The 18223-nt window shown below is 49.1% G+C and overlaps 2 protein-coding genes across 2 annotated transcripts in view; both read right to left on the bottom strand.

The window, feature by feature from the left end:
- SLC44A5 (solute carrier family 44 member 5) overlaps positions 1-18223 on the bottom strand; it is a 227271-nt gene that overhangs the window by 204189 nt on the left and 4859 nt on the right. The window lies entirely within an intron of this gene.
- LOC142830565 (uncharacterized) lies at positions 9179-13437 on the bottom strand. The gene is made up of 2 exons (XM_075936273.1): positions 9990-13437; positions 9179-9794 (listed from the first exon to the last, which is right to left on the bottom strand). Exons 1-2 carry the CDS (start codon positions 10537-10539, stop codon positions 9310-9312), a joined length of 1035 nt encoding a protein of 344 aa, XP_075792388.1. The 5' UTR covers positions 10540-13437; the 3' UTR covers positions 9179-9309.

Raw genomic sequence — 18223 nt, forward strand, 5'->3', positions numbered from 1 at the left:
TGAAAAAAGTGTTTAACAAAGGGGCTATAATTACCTATAATAAATAAAAAGAATTATTTTTATCTCTACCTATCTCAAATAGCAGCCTTTAGGTGCAAGCATCAATGTACTATGCACTGTTTCTGGAAAAAAACAAAAAGAATGCCCTATATTTCCAACAACGTCTATCATGAAGGACTTTTTTGAATAAACTTAAACAACTGGTCTGGTAGCACTTTATAGACTAACAAAACACGTAGATGGTACCATGAGCTTTCGTGGGCACAGCCCACTTCTTCAGATGACCGAATTTTTGAGTTTAAGATGCATCCTAAACTCAAAACTCTGGTCATCTGAAGAAGCGGGCTATGCCCACAAAAGCTCATGATACTATATACGGCTGTGTCTACATTAGCATCCCTTTTCCGGAAAAGGGATGCTAATGAGACACTTCGGAATTGCAAATGCCGTGGGGGATTTAAATATCCCCCGCGGCATTTGCATGAACATGGCTGCCGCTTTTTTCCAGCTCGGGGCTTTGCCGGAGAAAAGCGCCAGTCTAGATGGGATCTTTCGGAAAATAAAGCCTTTTCCGGAAGGTCCCTTATTCCTGATTTTAAGAGGAATAAGGGATCTCCCGGAAAAGGCTTTATTTTCTGAAAGATCCCGTCTAAACTGGCGCTTTTCTCCGACAAAGCCCCGAGCCGGAAAAAAGCGGCAGCCATGTTCATGCAAATGCCACGGGGGATATTTAAATCCCCCGCGGCATTTGCAATTCCGACTGGTCTCATTAGCATCCCTTTTCCGGAAAAGAGTGCCAATGTAGACACAGCCTACATGTTCTGTTAGTCTATAAAGTGCTACCAGACCATTTGTTGTTTTTTAAGTTTATCCTGTACAGACTAACTCGGCTACCTTCTGAAGCTTCTTTTTGAATGTTTGCTATATATGGCCAGTAAGCATGCTACAAAATGTTTTGATTAGTCATTAGGTATTCTTAGTATTCAAAGATATTTGTTGCTATTGTGACAATATTAGTACCAGGCCCAAAGGGATATGTTAAGAGTTCTACTGAAGATGATGTAAGTGTGGACTTCTGATAGGCCATACAACTGATTTTACAGATGTTCAAAACTACTGCCACCGATAGTCTCCCCTATTTAAGAAGGTACCATTAAAATACCTTGAGTGAGAATTAAATTTAAAATCAAGATGTGCTAAGAAAAAAGTCTAGCTAATGTGATTTTTTTTCCTGGGCTTTTGAACTGTTTAGAGCCATGTTAAGAGAGTGGGCTGAACTGAAAGGAGCTGTATGAGCAAGAGCTTAACAGACAGATGCTATGCTGTATGTATCTAGAACTATAACTGAGAAATGGGTGGCTTCATATGAACTTTGTACACTGGGTGAGATTCAGAATCTCATTATTAGCCTAACTGACTTCAATAGGCACAATGGGAGTTTTATCATTGACTTCCATGGGAGCAGAGTTAGGCCAATGTTGAACGTTTTTGAAAATCCTACCCAAAATGTTTTGGATTTATTTCACACAGCACTTTTTCTCTATAGGTCTCATTGGTTATATTAGTTGGAAAAAGATGTTATGGCTAAAACTGCATCAACTGTTTCCAAAGGCAGTGTTTTCAAGAAAGAATTTTAAAATGCAAAACTTTGCAAAAGTGTAATGGGGAAACACTTTACATCTGTAGTAACACTGATAAAAAGTAAACACTCTCTGTGTCTGAAAAAAAAAATTGCTATATCCATTTCCCAAGTAGAACAGTGCACTCTTCCATTTTGAAGATCTTAGCAATCTAAGGGTGGAAGGCAGGCAATAGTTGAGCCATGCCACAAGATTAGAGCCAGAACAATTTTAGGTAAGGTGTCAAACCTTGCCTTCCTAGAAATGCCTGGGCACTGCCTTCCGTATATTTAACTCTGATGACAGAAGAGGTAAATGAGACAAACCCAACACTATTACTGAAGATGAGGATTTACGGCCCAGATACCTCATCTCTCTTTCAGTAGTGTAGTTTGTTTTTCTTTTTTTTCTAAGCAGCAAGTCAGCCCAGTGATCTAATGGTAACAAAACACACTGGTACTCAAAGAATCAGAGTTCATGGCCAGTGTGTGACCCTTTTTCTCACTTTGACAGGGGCGAGGAAAGCTATTGAAGCCTGCCAACTCAGGCTCTGAGAGTGAGGACCTTAACCTAATGGTCCATCTCTAGGGCACACAAAGATGAACTGATGGACTTGGAAGAGACCACAGTCTAGCCCTCTTTTATTTCAAACAGAATTGCTGTTAAGTGAAACCTTATGAAACGAGAGCAAAAGGAAGAATAAAAGAGGAAGAAATGGTGTTGAAATGACTCACTCCCTGCCCAGAAAATAAAAGTAAAATCTGAGAACTCTTAGTATGTCTGGAGAAACTGATCCTGGAAAAAAATATTCTTCTTTTAATGGCTGTTTCACAAAGAAGAAATGTTTATATCATGCACTGTCAGTTCACCCTGTGCATTGTAGAAATCTCCTCACCTGTCTTGAGAATTCCAACAGGTTTCTAAAGAAACACAAGTATACTGCATGTAGAAGTGGGAGAGGGTGAGACACGGAACTGTTTTTTATTTAACATTTTTTGCCAGTTTTGAAAATAGGAAACAAAGATTTTGCTGGACTATCTAAGAGTAAGCCACACCTGGCTGTGTGCCACAGTAAAATCATACACAGAAGAGGTAGATGAAGTAATAAATAAACCAACTCCTTCTGCATGTCTCGATCACTAAGGGTGCGTCTACACAGCACCGTTATTTTGAGTAACAAGTGTTATTTCAAAACAACAATGTGAGCGTCTACACAGCCATTCCGTTATTTTGAAATGATTTTGAAATAACAGACGTCTTATGACAAAATCTGTAAGCCTCATTCTATGAGGAATAACACCTATTCCGAAATAGCTATTTTGAAATAAGGCATGTGTAGACACTCCACTTCTGCTATTTAGAAATAGCCCCTCACCAGGGCCATTCTAAGATATTCCTCCCCAGTGCCTCCTGGGGCTCTAAATCAAGATAGCATGTATACATTAGGGAAAAACGCCTCAGACTAACTTCGAGGCTTCCCTGTAGTGTAGATGTGGTATTTCAAAATAAGAAATTTCAGAATAGCTAATCCGGAATAGTTTATTTTTAAATAGGTGGGCAATGTAGACGTACCCTAACAGAAGTTGGTCCAATGAAAGACGTTACCTCACTCATCTTATCTCTTTGGGTATGTCTACACTACAGCGCTAGTTCGAACTAACTTAGTTCGAATTAGTTAATTCGAACTAAGCTAATTCGAACTAACGCGTCTAGAACTAAAAACTAGTTCGACTTAGCGTTTTGCTAATTCGAACTAGCAAGTCCACATTGAGTGGACTCTGAACAGGGCTTAAGGATGGCCGGAAGCAATGCCGGCAGGGCATCAGAGGAGGACTTAGAGCGTGGAGATGCTGTCTCAGGCTAGCCGAGGGCTGCACTTAAAGGGTCCCGACCCCCACCCCGGACAGACAGTTCTAAGGGGTGCCCCGCTTGAAAACCAGTCCTGGCTTGGATTGCCCGGAGTACCCACACTGGGCACATCACACCACTCTGCCATCAGCCCGGCTGCACTTGCTGCAGGCTGCCATCTGGGGAGAGGGGGCAATCGGGGGGCTGCAGGAGAGCTTCCACCCCCAGAAGCCCGCAGAGCCAGCCCAGTCCTCCCCATCGGGGGCTCGTACCCCATTCCTCCCTCACCTCCTTCCACTTACCCTTCCCTAGCCCCCCTTCTTATTGATGTACAAAATAAAGATAACGTTTCTTCCAACATTGACTCTGTCTTTATTGAAAAAAACTGGGGGAGACTGGGAAAAGGAGATGGGAGAGGGGAAGAGAAAGGCTGGGAGAAGGGAGGGCAACTAACATGATCAGGGGTTGGGAACAGGTCCCAGATGAAGAAAGGCTACAGAGACTGGGACTGTTCAGCTTAGAAAAGAGGAGACGGAGGGGGGACAGGATAGAGGTCTCTAAAAGCAGGGGTTGGGTGGAGAGGGTGCATTGAGAAAAGTTCTTCCTGAGTTCCCATAAAGAAGGACTAGAGGACACCAAAGGAAAGGAATGGGTAGCAGGCTTCAAACTAGTAAGAGAAAGTTGTTGTTGTTGACAAAGCAAATAGTTAACCTGCGGAACTCCTTGCTGCAGGAGGCTGTGAAGGCTACAACTAGAACAGAGTTTAAAGGGAAGTGAGATCAAGTCATGGAGGTTGGGTCCATGGAGTGGTATTAGCCAGGGGGTAGGAGTGGTGTCCCTGCCCAAGGTTTGTGGAAGGCTGGAGAGGGATGGCACGAGACAAATGGCTTGGTCACTGTCTTCGGTCCATCCCCTCCAGGGTCCCTAGGGTTGGCCGCTGTCGGCAGACAGGCTACTGGGCTAGATGGACCTTTGGTCTGACCAGGACGGCCATTGTAAGCTCAGGGCTCAGGGTCGGGCGTCTCAGTGGACCCCCTTGATTTTCATGCACACCTGCTCCTGGGTGGCCAGGCTGGCAGCTCTCCTGCCCTAGACAGCCACTTTCCTGTGCCTAGTGTGGAGATCATGGACGAGGTCCACGATGTCCGCACTAGCCCAGGAAGCTGCCCGCCTCTTGCGGTCCCGGGCAAGCTCCTGGGAGCCGCCAGCCTGGTCCCGGGAAGAGGGGGTGGTCTGGGGGCATCGGGTGGGTGGCTCGATCCGTGCCAGGTGCAGGGTCTGCTGGCTGGGTGCTGGCAGGCTTGCACCTGGCATGGGCACCGTAGCCAGCCCGTGCCCCTTTAAGGGGTCCGGGGCCGGGAGGGGGGCATAGAGTTTCCCTGGTGTTGGCCAGAGTGGCCACCAGGGAAACCTGGGGAGGGCTAGCCTCCCACTAGTTCGAATTAAGGGGCTACACAGCCCTTAATTCGAACTAGCTAGTTCGAACTAGGCTTAATCTTCGTAAAATGAGGTTTTCCTAGTTCGAACTAAGCGCTCCGCTAGTTCGATTCAAATTTGAACTAGCGGAGCGCTAGTGTAGCGGCTATGAATGTTAGTTCGAACTAACGTCCGTTAGTTCGAACTAACATTGTAGTGTGGACATACCCTTTGAAATCCTGGGATCAGCATGGCCACATCTATCCTGCAGTGCCATGTAGCCATCAATGAGGCTCTAAGTGACAGTACTACATTATCATCATGTTGATCTTAGTGGCAGCCATTACATCTGTTTGTATGTTTCGTTGTATTGGCTTGAATAGTAAAAATGATCATATTGTAGCAAACACAGAGCATGATTCATTCACTAGTAGTTGATCTATAAAATGTTCAACAGTCATGTTGAGAAATCTCAGCAGGAGGTTAAGAAAAGAGTCTAGGGAGAATAATCAAGCTATTGCTAAATGGAAGGATTTACCAAGCTTGACAGAAAGTCATTAATCCACTGGGTTATTAAAGGAGTACTAACTATAACTCTGCTACAGTTATGTCTCTGTTGACATTTCTATGTACTCCCTTATTTTCAGAGGGATGCATCTAAGAGAAAGACTGCCACTGTTTGCTGAAACATGCCATACAAAGAGCCAATCGTACAAGGAGTTCTATTACGTACAGCAGGCCTCAGTCCACTGCATTTAGGCTGCAATTTTGTTAATTCCCTCCGAGTGGTAACATCATTTGCCCACACTGATAAGTAGAGTGTACAGAGAGAGAGCAACTGCTCCAACCTATGTATCAGAACTACATGTGAGTAAAGTTATTAGACTTGTTTCAGTATATCACCGTTAAATAATATTTTGGAGGAAAGAATTCTTTCCTCTCAATATGTATTAACATGTTAATATAACAACTTCTGACAAGTCTGTTTCCTCAGAAAGTAAACTAGTTCAGTAACTTCTTTGCTTGTTAGAGATCTTTCAGTGCTGTTGTGCTTATTTTGGTGAGACAAATTAAGCCACAGAGAAGTCACAACAACTGAATTGTGCATTGTCCTTATATTGAGGCAAAAGTACTGTAATGACATTTACGGCATCTTTCTTAGTTGGAAATCCCAGTTTCCAGGGGGTTCTGACACGGTCACCCATTTTCTATTGGGTGGTACCTTTCCTCTGCCCCACTGAGATTGCTTGAGAAGTGTTCACTCTTCAACCTGAGTTAAGGTGGCAGAATCAGGCCCAGATTTTCACATACAATTTTTATGATTTATCTGGACTGAAATTTAGCATCAGAAATTTTGTTTCTTGAACCAAAATAAACATCCATTTGGGCTAATGTTAAGTTCTGCAATAGGAGCCAAATCCTTTCTCCTTACTTAAATCCAATACTTAGTGCTTTTTAGGATTTGGCCCATCCAAAAAAAAAAAAAATTGCATGGACTTCAGCTGGGATATTTGCTCATTTTTTTCACACAATCAGAATTTGGCTTTAAAAGGATTGCTGTCTGAGATGCTGGTTGATATGGCAAATAAGTTATTTAGGCTAGTGTTTATATAATATCAAGAATTCTTTTGAGGCCAGATTTGAAAACACTTACATACATGCATAAGTTGGATGTTGTCTCATTAAAGTGTATGTGAAAATACACATTAGTAAAGTTACCAACCATGTTTAACTATTTACAAGATGAGGGCCATAATGGAGATTATAAAAGCCCTGAAGATACCCCTGACAGTGATACAAAAAATCCTGAAATACCACAATTGGCCAATAGACTAAAAAGGTTACAGTTAGCAAGCAATTAATGTTTTGAAAATTGCCCTCAGCCTGCATTTACATGAAAAGCAATATTGCCTTTGAAAAAGTTTCTACATTCTACTGGGAAAATAATTTGCATTTAAAACAAATCCTAAATAATCAATTCACCACAGTCTAACAATAATGCATGTATTTAAATTCCCAGTACATATATTTATATGATACCCTATTGCAAAGAGATATATCAATACAAGGCATTTTTAAAGTCCTTAAATATATATTTACATAATCCATACTTTAAACAATCCTGAAAAACATATTTACACAATAGACTAATCTCTCTAAAAAGCAATGGCAAGCCATTGTGTCTAATCTCATACACAGCTCTGCGAGGGATTTGTGTCTATTTTTTTTTCAATATTATCATTTAATGTAACTCACATGGGGAAATAGGATAATTGTGGGCCTAATCCTGCTCTCACTGAGGGTACGTCTACACTACAGCGCTAGTTCGAACTAACTTAGTTCGAATTAGTTAATTCGAACTAAGCTAGTTCGAACTAGCGCATCTAGAACTAAAAACTAGTTCGAACTAGCGTTTTGCTAGTTCGAACTAGCGCGTCCACACTGATTGGACGCAGGGGGGCATTTAAGGGCAGCTGAAACCGGTTCTGGCAGGGCATCAGGTCAGCAGTTGCTTTGTGTGGCTGCTGTCTGAGGCTATCTGAGGCTCGTGCTTAAAGGGACCCCCCCCTGGACAGCCGGTTCTCAGCTTTTCCTGCTTGCTTGCCAACCTCGCCGAGGGACAGCAAAGCGTCGGTCTCTGTGCCCGTCTGTGTCGGTGCTTCCCTTCGGGGGGGACTGCCGCAGGTGGCAACATGGAGCCACGGCTCGCCCTGCACCTTCTGGTGCACGTTCTGGACTTGCTACTGCAAGCCTGCCAGCAATGGCTCGAGGCTGCCTGGCACCACCTGGGGAACGTCAGCCCCCTGCCTCTCCGCCTGGCCGCCCTGGGGGCCGTGGAGGAGCCGCGGCGGCGCCCCGGCACCGGCGTGCCCCGCCGCATCTGGCGTCTGGACACCAGCAGCGACTGGTGGGACCGCATCGTCCTGGAGCGCTGGGACGACCGACAGTGGACCCAGAACTTTAGGATGAGGAGGGACACCTTCCTGGAGCTCTGCGAGTGGCTCGCCCCTGCCCTGCAAAGAAGGGACACTCGCATGAGGCCCGCCATCCCCCTCCAGAAGCGGGTGGCCATCGCCCTCTGGAAGCTCTCCACGCCGGACAGCTACCGATCCGTCGGGAACCAGTTCGGCGTGGGGAGATCCACTGTCGGAGCAGTGCTCATGCAGGTACGGCGCTCGTCGGCCACCGAGCCGGGGGGGAGGGGGGCTGCGAGGAGGGGATGGGCCGCCCCAGGGACAAAGGGGGGGGCGGGAGGAGGCGAAGGCGCCCCGCACCGGAGGGGTCGGGCTGTCCCGGCCGTACTACACGCCGCCAGGGGGGTTGCTTCCGGGAGTGGGGCGCGGGGCACTGCCAGGGCATGAATGCTCCCAGCCACCCGGGCGCCCCACTGATTGACGCTTTGCTGTGTCTCTCTCCACAGGTGGTCAAGGCCATCAACCGGGTGCTGCTCCGCAGGGTGGTCCGCCTCGCCGACCCGGATGCCGTCATCCGGGGATTCGGCGCCCTCGGCTTCCCCAACTGCGGGGGGGCCATCGACGGGACGCACATCCCCATCCGTGCCCCGGAACACCAGGCGTCCCGGTACGTGAACCGCAAGGGGTACTTCTCCGTCATCCTGCAGGCCGTGTGTGACCACCGGGGACAGTTCACGGACATAAATGTGGGCTGGTCCGGCAAAGCACACGACGCCCGGGTGTACCGGAACTCCTCCGTGTGCCAGCGGCTGCAGGACGGGACCTTCTTCCCCGACCGCCACATCAGGGTCGGGGACGTGGACATGCCCGTCTGCCTGGTGGGGGATGCCGCCTACCCACTGCAGCCCTGGCTCATGAAGCCCTACACGGGGCACCTCAATCCCTCCCGCCAGGCCTTCAATAACAGGCTGAGCAGGGCCCGCATCGTGGTGGAGGGGGCCTTCGGGCGACTGAAAGCCCGCTTTCGATGCCTCCTCACCCGTCTGGACCTGGCCGAGCACAACATCCCTCCCGTGGTGGCGGCATGTTGTGTGCTCCACAATTTGTGTGAGCGGAAGGGGGAGGCTTTCTTGCCAGCCTGGATGGCTGAGGCTGACCGCATGGCTGGACACTACGGTCAGCCCCGCACCACCGCCGTCCGGGAAGCCCAGCGGGGGGCCATCCGGATCCGGGAAGCCCTGCGGGAGAGCTTCCAGGTGGAGGAGGAGGAGGACTGACCTCTCCCTGCATGCCCCACCGGGGCCTTCTTCCACCCTACCCCCCCCCCCCTTCCCCTTTCCCCTCCCTATCTACTGTACAATAAAGACACCTGTTTTTCAAACAAAAACGTCTGTTTATTTCAGAGAACTGGGGTGGGGGAGGGAGGAATGAAGGTGGGAGAAGGGAGGGGGAAACCTGGGACGAGGGAGCTGGAAGGGGAGGGGAGGGAAGGGAGGAAGGGAAAGGAAAGCTCAGGGGTGGGAGTCTGGGTGCCTCTCCCGTCTCGCCACACTGCGGGTCCGGGGGCGTCGGTGGGGAATGGTTGTGGAGGGGGGGGCAGAGAGGACAGGGGGTGTGGATGAAGCAGGAGCGGAAGCAGGAGCGGAAGCAGGAGGAACAGGAGGAACAGGGGGAGCAAGAGGGGGAGAAAGAGGGGGAGAAAGAGGGGGAGAAAGAGGGGGAGCAGGGCGAGCAGGGGGAGGAGGAAACGGGAAGCGGTCTAGCAGGCTCTGGAGGTGGCCTCGCAGGGCACGGCCCTGCTCCTCCAGGGCCTCCAGACTCCTCTGGCGCAGCCTGAGGTCCTCCTGGACCCAGTGGTCCTGGAGACGGAGCTGTCGGTCCAGGAACCGGAGATGCCGCCTCTGGTAGTCCTCCTGGTTCCTGGCTGTCCTGCTTGCCCGGGCGCGGGCGGCTGCTGCAGGCGGTGTGGTGCGCCCTGCAGTCCCCGGTGCTGCAGCTGTGGTGCAAGAAGACCAGCGGTCAATTACCCCAGGGGCCCAGGTGTGTGAAACCCAGCTCCCCTCTGCAAGGCCAGGGCCCCTGCAGGATCCCCAGCTGCTGCTCCGTAGTGGGCAAGGCCCAGGCGCACGGTCCCGGGGCTCCCTCTCGCCCCAGCCCCCCGTACACATAAGGGGAACACGAGGGTACTCACAGGTGGACGCCTCCCCGGCCTCTGATGATGCAGGCGAGCGGCTCTGTGGGGTGCCTCGGGGGTCCCGGGTCCTGGGAAGGCTGGCGGCAGGCTCCTGGCTCTCAGAGCCCTCTTCCTCCTCCTCGGTGTCCAGGAGCGGTCCCTCTGCCCCGGGGTCAATCACGTCCCGGGGGGCAGGGACGGCATGAGGCCCCAGGATGCGGTCCAGGGCATGGAAGTGGGGGCAGGCCTCCAGGTCAGCCCCTGGCAGGCAGGCCCGGGAGTAGGACTGCCGCAAGTCTTTAATCTTGCAGCGCACCTGCTCCCGGCTGCGCTGGTGGCCCCTGGCGGCCAGGCTGGCAGCCATGCGTCCATAGACGGCCGCGTTCCGGTGGCTAGTGCGGAGATCGTGGACATTTGAGGCTTCCCCCCAAACCTCGATGAGGTCCACGATCTCCGCACTTGACCAGGCGGGCGCCCGCCTTTTGCGCCCCCGGGCAGGCTCCCGGGAGCCGCCAGGCTGGTCGTGGGGAGCAGTGGAGGGCTGGGAGCCCTCGGATGGCTGGCTCATCCTGTGGCAGGTGCAGGCTGTGCAGGCACGGGTGCTGGCAGCCTTGCAACTGGCACAAAGTGAGTAGCCAGCCCATGGCCCTTTAAGGGCTCCGGGGCCGGGAGGGGGGCAATAGAGTTTCCCTGGTGTTGGCCAGAGTGGCCACCAGGGAAACCTGGGAAGCCTTAGCCTCCCACTAGTTCGAACTAAAGGGCTACACAGCCCTTAGTTCGAACTAGCTAGTTCGAACTAGGCGTTAGTCCTCGTAAAATGAGGTTTACCTAGTTCGAACTAAGCGCTCCGTTAGTTCGAATTAAGTTCGAACTAACGGAGCGCTAGTGTAGCGCATAGGAAAGTTAGTTCGAACTAACGTCCGTTAGTTCGAACTAACTTTCTAGTGTAGACATACCCTGAGGCTTCTAGCACTATTTCCTATTGACTACAAAATTAATTTAGAAAAGTGGGAGAATACATGACAGGAGAAATGACAAACAGGTGCCTAGGCAATGCACCTAGGGGTGCAAATTTGAGCCACAAAACTGTAACACAAAACATTAAACATTGAAATGTAATTATTAAATCCTTCTAGATAATATAGAATGATGCAGTGAATGATGCTACATACTTCTATACTTTGGAATACATAAACACAAGTAAACAAACAAAGGATAGAATTTCCATAGTATGAGTCAGGGGTGGGGACTGACCCACAGACCCACAGAAAAATCAGTCAAGGGCTGCACACAAGTGAGAAGCACCAAAAACCCACAATCCTTCAGTGACATAGCCCCCAACTGAGGAGAAAAGACACTCCCTACTTTGCACATCACAACTTAGGGGGACCCAGTCTTTAGATACTGTGCTTCCATACTCATGGTGGGGCTGCAAGGGGACTGGAGTGCTAGGGCAGGCTACCCAATGCTAGGAAGGGGCCCTGAACTTCAAGGGCCGCATCCAGGCAAGCAAGGGGCTGCATGCAGCCCCCAGTCTGGAGGTTCCCCCCTGTGGTCTAAGTAATATATCATTCATATACCTGACACTAGAATTATACACAGCCATAGAACAAGAAAATTAATGAGTACTCAATTTACAGCCAGCTAATAGTTAATTGGTGTTAATTAGGCGGTCAGTCTCATAATCTAGGGGCTAATCCTCTTCTGGGATCAAGCATTTCTCATACTTGTAGCAGATAGGGATCCTACTCATGCATTAATTTCAAGGATCTGCCAACCCACATTTGATATATTTATGGTCTTGTGATTTCTTTCTCCAATGTGAGAGAGTTTATTTAATGCTTATGAAGCTGAAATTATAACAACTTCCAGCTAGAGCCAGGCACTGTGTGGGCAGGTGCTGTGTGAGAGCTCCTGCATAGCACATGCACCTGAATCATGACCAGCACCGCAGCACTACCATTAATCCAGTCTAGAGACTCTCCTGAGCAGATGTCACAACTTTTGTGATTTTTTTTACATAGTCAAAATTGCAATAGCACATCAAACTCTGTTTCATTTGTGACTGTCCAAAGTTTCACCACAGAGGTGAAAAGTCTAGTACACTAATTCATGACACTGTCTGGGCACCTGTTTAACTGTTATTCCCCATCATGTATTATTCCACTTTTCTATAATAATTTTGTAGCCATATTTCCCCCTATTCAGCAGACATGTCCAAAGTCCGGCCCACGGGCCAATTGCGGCCCGTGTTCCGATTTAATACGGCCCCCGCTTCCGCCTCCTCTCCTGGCTCCCCGGCGCTCTTTTGAACTGGCGCGCCCAGCGCCCCGCTTCCGGCCGCGCTGCCGCCGCCCATGGCCTCCGCGGTCCTAGAGCCTGCCCTGTAGGGCACGTCCGCAGCCCCGCTCCCCCACTCGGCTGCGGGTTCGCCCTGCCCCCGGGCTGCCGTGAGGCTGGCGTGCCCTGCGCTCTCCGCCCGCCTCCGACCCTGCGGGCCCTCCGCCTTGGGGCTGAGAGTGCGGGGACGGCCCTCACGCATGTTCACTTCTTCAAATCTGGCCCTCTTTGAAAAAAGTTTGGACACCCCTGCGTTGTGAGAACATTTACTATCTACAACTCTGTCACTTAGGCTATGTCTACACCACAGCATTATTTTGGAATAACTCACATTATTTCAAAACAACAAAGTACATGTCTACACAGCAAGGCATTATTTTGAAATAATGCCAAGATAGAGGACTTCGTACTCCAACTCCTTTAACTCTCATTTCAGGAGGAGTAAGGGAAGTCAAAGGAAGACTGTTCTTCCCTCAACTTCCTGCTGTGTAGCCAGTGCCAAATTAAAGTCAAATTAAGCAATTTATGTAGCTGAAGTTGTGTATTTTAATTTGACTTTTGTCCTGCTGTGTAGATGTACCCTTAGCCTGCGTCTAGACTGGCAAGATTTTGTGCAAAAGCAACTGCTTTTGCGCAAAATCTTGCCACCTGTCTAGTCTGGCCGCGAGTATTTGCGCAAGAACACTGACTTTGTACTGTACAAAATCAGTGGTTCTTGCACAAATACTCCGACACTCCCGCTCAGGGATAAGCTCTCTTGCGCAAGTATTCTTGAGCAAGAAGGCCAGTGTAGACAGACAGGTTAATTTCTTGAGCAAGAAAGCCCAATGGCTAAAATGGCCATCGGAGCTTTATTGCACAAGAGAGCGTCTACACTGGACACGGATGCTTTTGTGCAAAAGCAAATCTTTTGCGCAAAGGCACATGCCAGTATAGACGCTTTCTCGCACAAATACTTTTAACGGAAAAACTTTCCGTTAAAAGTATTTGCACAAAATCATGCCAGTCTAGATGCAAGCTTAGAGACATGGATCAGATTAATTATTAAATTCATAGACATGGATAATTTATATACTAAAAATTAATGGTCAGCTAGAAATAGGTAACATTCTTTCTCCAAAAACATACAGAACTTTGGGTATGTCTGCACTAGCCCCCTAGTTCGAACTAGGGAGGCTAATGAGGGCGACCAAAATTGCAAATGAAGCGCGGGATTTAAATATCCCGCACTTCATTAGCATGTTCCTGGGCGGTCACCATTTTGGAAATTGATTAGCCCAGAAGAACTGCCCACATCTACATGTGGCAGGAGAAGGGTGATTCTGAAATAAACCCCTTGCTTTGCATTACCAGTTAAACCCCATTGAATGAGGTTTAACTGGTAATTCGAAGTAAGGGGTTTATTTCGGAATCGCTCTTCTCTGCTGCGTGTAGATGCAGGCAGTTCTTCTGGGCTAGTCAATTTCCAAAATGGCAATCGCCCAGGGACATGCTAATGAAGCGCGGGATATTTAAATCCCGTGCTTCATTTGCAATTTCGGTCGCCCTCATTAGCCTCCCTAGTTTGAACTAGGGGGCTAGTGTAGACATACCCTTGGAGATAAAATCGCAATGATTTTGAACAACATGAACATACACCTTCCACCTCCCTCCTTTTTCCCCCCACCACCACTGAATTAAAATTGCTAAGTCACCTAGTCATCTATAAAAAGCTTTAGCACTAGCTGCTCTAAAGTTGATGAAACCATACTAGGAGGTCAATTTTCTATTTCTTCCCTTCAGATTCCCAAACATAACTCTCTGAAGTGTCATATGGCATGTCTCATCCCAGGGCATAGATAAATTTGCTAAAACTTAATAACGTTTTAAAGTTATGATATTCTGAAAATATGAACCAAATTTTAGTGAACTGGGCTAAGCTTGCACAGTACACAACAATAAAAGTATTTTCTCGCTGCTACTGAAACCAGCTCCATGGTATTAAAGAGCTATTTCTGATTTTGTTGTATTTATTCAAAAACTTAACATCAATCCAGACACAGATTTAGAGGTAGTAAGTGCCTGTGCTCAGCTTCTTTTTTGGGGTCCTCCTGGGGACCCAGCCAAGAAAAAGAACATTCTCTTCCTGCCCCTCCCATTTTTCATTCTATTTTTTTTCTATCCTCCTTCTAAATTGTAAGTAATAAAAAATAAATGAAAAAAGTGAGGTGCCTTGATTGTTTTTGTAGTCTAACTATTTCTTCACAGACCACTTGAAAATTGCTGAGGGTCTCAGTGGACCACTTAATGATCTTTCCAAATAAAGTGTTTTGGATAAGGGTGCTTAATAACACACACACACACACACACACACACACACACACACACACCCCCCACAATCTCCAAGGCTGTGGAGGACAGCTTCAGGCTCCCCAGTGGCCCTGTGCTGGTTGGCCTGGAGATGTGGGCAGACACTCACTCGTGCTCTACCTAAAGGTGAGGGGGGTACAGTTCCATTGGCCACCTGAGAGCCTTAGGCACTCTATCCCCAAGCCACTCTCCCCCTTGCCCGCTGGCTGCCACCACTCACCAGTTGGTGGCCAGCAGCACGAACACGGGCTGGAAGACTGCAGAAGAGCACTGAGTAGCCGCAGAGCCAGCAAGGAGTGGCACTTTCCAGCTTCAAAGTGCTGCTTTTCTCCAACCGGTTGTGCGGCTGCCCCATGCTCCTCTGAAGCCTTCCAGCCTGTGCTCACGCTGCTCGCTGCCTGGGGGTGGAGGAGTACAGGGGGTTTGGGTGGTAACCTAGGGCAGGAGGGGTTGGTGACCTGGGGTAGGGAGTTGGGGAGTGGGATGCCAGAAACAGGAGGTAGGGTGCAAGAGTCAGGCTCTGGCTGGAAGTCACTTACCTTAGGCGGCTCCCAGCCAGCAGCCCAACAGAGGCCCCGAGGCAAGGTTCTTCCCATTCAAGATTTCACAATGCTGCTGTAACAATTACTGAAAAACCATTTGCCAGAAAACATTCCATATGCTTCTAGCTCCTATTACTAGATAGAGCAGCTAGAAATAAGATAGGTCAGCTGGTTCCATGTTGCCAACTGCATGTACACCATCTGGAAGGGCTCACTCCTGATCCAACCTCCAATGCACTGAGGCCAGGGTGAAGGGGAAGGTACTTTCTTACCTGCATGTTGGCAGGTTGTGGCTTCTGAGAGTTAATCTCGGTCTCGGTCCCAGACAGTCTCTGCAGTTTGCACAAACTGACTCTGCACAGCGTAGGAAGCTGTTCTTATGAGGGTTTCTTAAAGGGAAAGAAGGGGGCTACTCAAAATGGCTGGAGGCTCCCTCCATGTGCTGCTTGGCGCTGTGCACTTCTGACGGGGCGGGGAAGGGAAGGCTTTGCATGCTGTCCCCACCCCAGGCCAATCGTCACAGCTCCCACTGTATTGCCCAGAGGGAGCAACCAACCATTTTGAGTGGCCTCAGGCTGCAGTACACAGACAGCCTGCCTTGGGTTCATGGCAGGGTGGGCCAAGGCCCGATCAGAAAGCTTGGCAGCTGTGGGCTCTGGGAAGGAATTTGGGTTGGGGGGGGTCAGACTCTAGGAGGAAGTTTGGGAGGCAGGAGGATTAGGTTCTAGAAGAAATTTTAGGTGCAGCAAAGGGAAGAGGTTGGGTCCTGGGAGAAAGTTTGGGTGTGGGAAGGAGGGGGGTTGGGCTCTGAGAGGGAGTTTGGGTGTGTGGGATTTAGGCTGGGGCAAGGGTTTGTGTTGTGGGAGTAGAGCAAGGGGTCAGCACTTACCCCAGGCAGTGTAACTCTGAAGATACATCCTTCTGGCAGCAGCTTTTCCTAGGCAGGGGAGTCAGGGAGCACTGCATGCTGCTGCCTGCAGGCAGAGGCACTACACAGAAACCTCCCCCCACACACACACACTTCCTCTCTCCCCCAGAGGCCACAAGAATTGTTCTGGCCACTTCTGGGAGCAGTGCAGAATAAAAGCAGGTAAGGGAGCCCACTTTCACTTCACTGATGCACCAGACTGTTAGTGCCCAAAGTTTCCTGGTTTGGCTGAGGTCACCGAGAGGAGACGGGGCACAATTCCTGGCAAAAGTGGGAGGCAACTCAAGCCTAGAAATAATAAATTCCTTGGGTTACTTTTTAAAGACTTACATTTGTCTGGATATTAGTGGTTCACAAAGTGTATAAAGACCTGAAGGCCAATCTTAAATGAAGCTACACTGATTTACACCAGATGAAGATTTAGTTTTGGGAGTATTTCTCTGCAAAGAGTCATCAAAATATTTCAGCCCATTAAATTTAACAGCACTTTACATGTGGTTTTCTTCTCTCTGAAAAGCCCCAAGAAGTAGTGACTAATAGGGATGTCAGATATTGCGTAACTGAATACTTGTGTAACCACTTTAAGTCTTAGCAGTCACATGACTATTCAGTAGTCCCTAGGGGTGGGGCTGGCAGCCAGTGTGCTCCCGGCTCCTTTCCCAGGGAGCTCCCCCAGGCAGGAGCCGATCTGTCAGGGGACCCAATTTAAAAACCAGCTCCCCATGCAGACCTGCTGCCCTGCACTGCTGCCTCTGATATAAAAGCAGCAGCATGGGGTGGCAGCAGCACCTGTTCGTGGGGGTCCAAGCTCCCTGAGGACAGAGGATCCTTCCTCCCCCACCCTACACAGCTGCCTCTGATAGAGGCAGCAGCATGGGGGAGGCAGGCAGCACTGGCTCCTGCCTGTGCCCCTCACTACCTCTGTAGGAGGGAGCAAAGGGGGGGAGGGGAATAGGCGGGCCTGCAGAGCAGGCATGCCTGGGGACCCTACCTGAAAGCCAGGCTCCCATGCAAATCAGCTCCAGCCTGCCCCCTCATCCTCTATGCTGCTACCTCTCTATCAGAGGCAGCAGCGGAGGTGGAGGAGGTACATTCAGTGCTCCTGGGAAGCCTTCTTAAAGCCAGCTCCTCAGGGCCAACAGCTCCAGCTCCTCCCCCTTGTGGGCTCTGATACAGAGGCTGCAAGGGCAGGAGATGGGGGAGTGTGTGTAGTCAAGCAGATTAACTAATAAGATCAGGCTTATTGGTTATTTGTGTAGCCAACTACATGTTGACATTCCTAGTGGCTATGTCCAAATGAAAAGTTATCTTTCCTAACTTCTCTGAAACTCAGAGATAACTGGACATAATGCACTTAAAATCTGCAATGTATTTCCTCTTCCTTGAATAATTTCAATCAATTTTACACTCATTATACTGTAATCAGATCTGACATTTTAGTATTAAATGAATTTGCAAATAGCCTTAAATTGTTGCTTATAACCATCTTATACAATGAATAAAGTTGTAACATAGATATAATCATATTAAAATAATTATTTGCTATTGATTAAATAACTAAAAGATTTACCCAGCATTGCTTGGGCCCTTAAATCAATTAATATTTGTTTTTTGGGAAAAAAATGAAAATATACATGCTTCATTTAAATCATTGCTCTGGGGTGTGGCTGGGGTTAGGGGGGTTCAGTATGCAGACTGTCCTGGGGTAGAGAGGACAACCCCAGCCCTCTCTCACTGCAGCAGCTGGGGGCCAGATGAGAAGTATCTCTCCATGACCACTACAGCTCCAGTGGGCACAGTTGGCGGAGGGATGCATTTCCCCCAACTGGGGCAGGTCCAGGTTCATCTGCCCCCACACTCCTCAACCAGAGTGGGAAACACAGTCAACTGTGCACTTTCCCTTTAGTCCCTGACAAAGGGCAACACCCAGCAATGTCTCCCTATGAATGGGGAGAGGGGGCAGTAGCTTCAGCCTCCATGCCACCTTACCTAAAAGTTGCCTGGGGGGATGGGAGGCTCAGTACTGGGGCACTCCTGGAGGTGGGAGGGCACATCCTCAGCCAGTCCCTTTCACCAGCCTGGTGAGTCTTTTC

Source organism: Pelodiscus sinensis, chromosome 9 (assembly GCF_049634645.1).
Source record: "Pelodiscus sinensis isolate JC-2024 chromosome 9, ASM4963464v1, whole genome shotgun sequence".
NCBI classification, from domain to species: Eukaryota; Metazoa; Chordata; order Testudines; family Trionychidae; genus Pelodiscus; species Pelodiscus sinensis.